Source organism: Cebus imitator, unplaced genomic scaffold (genome assembly GCF_001604975.1).
Source record: "Cebus imitator isolate Cc_AM_T3 unplaced genomic scaffold, Cebus_imitator-1.0 Scaffold2598, whole genome shotgun sequence".
NCBI classification, from domain to species: Eukaryota; Metazoa; Chordata; class Mammalia; order Primates; family Cebidae; genus Cebus; species Cebus imitator.
Window position 1 is genome coordinate 1 of NW_016109913.1, and position 3,429 is coordinate 3,429.

At 61.0% G+C, this 3,429-nt stretch overlaps 1 protein-coding gene across 1 annotated transcript; it reads right to left on the bottom strand.

Moving 5' to 3' along the window:
* Positions 1 to 30: 30 nt before the first annotated feature.
* On the bottom strand, positions 31 to 3,189 carry LOC108299176 (chloride channel protein ClC-Ka-like). Its single transcript, XM_017521523.2, has 6 exons — positions 2,997 to 3,189; positions 2,501 to 2,570; positions 2,226 to 2,336; positions 1,624 to 1,837; positions 559 to 692; positions 31 to 200 (listed from the first exon to the last, which is right to left on the bottom strand). Exons 1-6 carry the CDS (start codon positions 3,162 to 3,164, stop codon positions 31 to 33), a joined length of 867 nt encoding a protein of 288 aa, XP_017377012.2. The 5' UTR covers positions 3,165 to 3,189.
* Positions 3,190 to 3,429: the final 240 nt, after the last annotated feature.

Below are 3,429 nucleotides of genomic sequence, written 5' to 3' on the forward strand. Positions count from 1 at the left end.
CCAGGCTGCCTCTCTCAGACCACCTCTCCCTCAGGAGATCAGCAGGCCCATCCCCTCCCAGCCCTGCTGGCCGACCCCCACCCCATCCCCACGTCCCTCAAGAGTACCCACCTGATGTCCCGGAGCCCAGGAAGAAGGCTCAACCTGGAGGGCCTGCACCAGCTGGGGCCTTCGCACGATGCCCACCAGGATCTGGGACTCTGACAGGTGGAGAGGGAGAGGGAGGGAGGCGCGTTACAAAGAAACAGGCCTGAGGGCAAAGCTTCTGGAAGCCCCCATGCTCCTACCCCAGCAGCTGCCCAGGGGCTGCCTTACAAGCGCCCAGCCCTCTCTCTTTTGACAAGTCAATCACCCCAAGGGAGGAAGGCGGTGATCTCCATTTTACTGATGAGGAAACTGAGGCTCAGGCAAAGTGACTTGCCCAAGGTCACACGGTTGCTTGCTAAGCCACAGAGCCTGGATGCAGATCCTGTCTGCCTCGCAGGTCCAAGCAGGGGGCAGAGGGCATCACACCCTCCCCCCACCCCCACCGACTTCCTCCTCCCTTCTGGCTGGCACCTGTGCTCTCCACCAGGGGATACTCGGCTACGTCTGTGGAGGTCACGACCTTGACCACCTCCTCTAGTGGCATGTCCTTGGCCAGCATGGTGATTCTGCGGTTCATGAAGTGCTCCACCCTCACGCAGTGGGAGCTGTGGGCAGAGGGCCTCCCATCAGGTCCCAGAGTCAAGGATGTCAGACCCAGGCCGGGCAGGGGGATGTGGTGGGAGCTTTGCTGGAACCAGAGACCCACGGCTCTGGAGTGTGGGCAGGGCTGGAGAGGTTCCTGGAATGAGGGACGCCTAGAACCTATTGTGGTAACCTGGGGACCACGTCCCTGATGGCCCAGGTCCGAATCCCCAGTCCCCTGGGTCCGTCCCCCTGTCCCCCAGACCAGCTCCACTTGGGTCTGTTTTACCCAGTTGCCTTCTCTGGAGAATTCCATTTGATTAAAAAGTGTATGTTGCCCCCAAGGAAAAACCTCAAAGTTTGAAAACCACTGGGATAAACAGCCCCATTTTACAGATGGGGAAACAGGTTCAGAGCAAGGCAGCAGCTTGCGTGTGCTTGGATCCTGGCCTCAGACCCAGGGACTCTCAGAGTCTCTTCGGTCTGCTTCTCTGGCGCCAGAAGCCGCTCTGGTACTGTCTGGTTGAGTGAAGACCTCAAAGCCCATTTCTATCCTCGTTCTACCTCCCGCTCCCAAAGTCCCAGCGAGGACTCAGGAGTGGGGAGAGGGGCGGAGAACTCTGGAATCTGATGCTGAGTCTCCACGTCACCTGGAGCAGGACACGGCCCCTCTCTGAGCCCCGGCTTCCTCACCCTGCACACAGAACAATATTCATGCTCCTGCTGTGAGGACCGGCTGACCGCTAGACAGACACTGAGGCCTAAAGGCCAAGGCCTTGCCCAAGATCACCCGGGGCACTGGGGAAGTGGAGACCGGAGCACAGCTGGTGTCACCCCTCCCAGCCCCCATGTCCAAGGTCAGTTGCGGTGGCGTTTTTTGGAGGTGCCCTCCACCCCCAGCCAAGCCCAAACACTGTGACCCCCTTCAGCCAGCCTGAGGTGGGCGCTGCTCACCCAATGTCGCGGCCGAGGATCCGTGGCAGGTATGGCAGCTTCTTAATGAGGATGGTGCCTTCATAGAGGGAGGGCTGGCAGCTCTGTGCAATGGCGTTGGCTGCCAGCACCGCCATCAGCACGGGCAGCGCATGCACTATCTGGCCAGTCAGCTCGAAGGCCAGCAGGGCCGTGGAGATGGTGTGGGTCACAGCCCCTGAGAAGGCCGCAGCCCCTGCAGGGGCAGAGTCAGGCAGCGTGGCTCAGGCCAGGAGTCAGGGGGCCAGCGGTCAGGAGCCGGCCTCATGTGAAGGCATAACTAGCCTGGCTGCGGCCAGGGACTAAGGTAGCATTTGTAAGAGGCCACAGTCTGGGCACTGTGGGAAGTGCCCCAAGGCCCAGGCTTAGTGAGAAGAGAGGTATAAGGGAGGGCACAGAGCTGGTGACGGGACAGAAGCCATGAGGGAGCGACGGAGCTCAGGGAATGGTGGGGCTCAGGAGGGACAAGCCCCCACAATGCAGGGCTCGGTGGCTGCTCTGGCCCTGGGGAACCACTGGCCGATTCTCCAGGTCCAGTCCAGCCCCATGACATTGCCCACCCAGCAGGGCTCTGACCCACTCACCTGCCAGGGCATACCCTCCGGGCATGATGGGATTGGTGATCCCTCCAGTCACGATGCCCTCAGGGAAGGTGACAGCAAGAGCCTCTCCCAAGAGGCGCCCGATGGCAGCTCCTGGCCACAGACTTAGGGTGAGGGGGAGCCAGGCTGACCCAGCCCCCATAGCCCTCCATCCCTAAGGACCATCCTCAGTACCACCCCAGAAGAGGGTGAACCAGGAACCATGGCCCTGCCCCAAGAACCCCGAAACTCTCAGAACCTCAGGGCCCCAGACTCACCAAAGACGAAGACGGGCATGAAGTACCCAGCAGGCATGGGGATGGTGGTGGCCAGAATCAGCATCCAGAACTGTGAGAGGGGGAGCCCAGGGCAGAGGCTAGAGGCTGCTGGGCGAGGTGTGGATAAGGGAGGACAGGACAGGGGACAGGGGCCCATCCTAGAGAGAAAGAGGGTGCCTGGCCATGCGCCTATTGTCAGAGTCTGGCATTAGAGGAGGGTCCTCACCCTAAGAAATGCCCACTGTGTGCCTGGCACTGTGCCAGGTACGTTCCTTTTTCCCTCCTCAGCCTTCCCAGTAACCACCCCATTTTAAAGATGGGAAGACTGAGGCCCAGAGAGCTGAAGCCACTTGCCCTGGACCATGTGGGGAGCAGGGAGCACATCATGAAGTATGGGTAGGAGGCCTGGGCTCCATGCCACCAACTGCGAGAAGGCACCCTCCTCCCACCAAAGCTGGCCCTGTCTCTGTGTACACCTGGGGTCCGGGGGGCCCACCTTCATAACCAGGAAGAAGGCAAGGGTCCCAAAGATGGTGAACCTCGAGTGGTACCATTCCCACCACAGGTGCTGGGGGTCGAGCTCCTCAGGCCAGGGTGGGCTGGAGTTCCGGGTCATCAGCACCCAGGAGTGGTTGTCGAACAGGGAGTCCAGATGCTGTTGCATGGACAGCTGGGGCGGGGCAGGTGGGAAATGGACGTGAGGGGCCTGAGTGGCAGACCCCAGCCACCGGGCACCACCTGACCCCGCCTGGAATCCTCCTCTGCCACTACCCAGCGGGGGACCTTGGGCAGAGCTCTGAAAACCGTCCCCACCCCCACACCCAGCTACGGTCTCCTTATCTGTAAAACGATGCCCAGGCGTTGCCCTTGTGGGGTACTGAGGGGATTACGTGAGATACATGCAAAGGGGAAAACAAATGGGGGTCCCC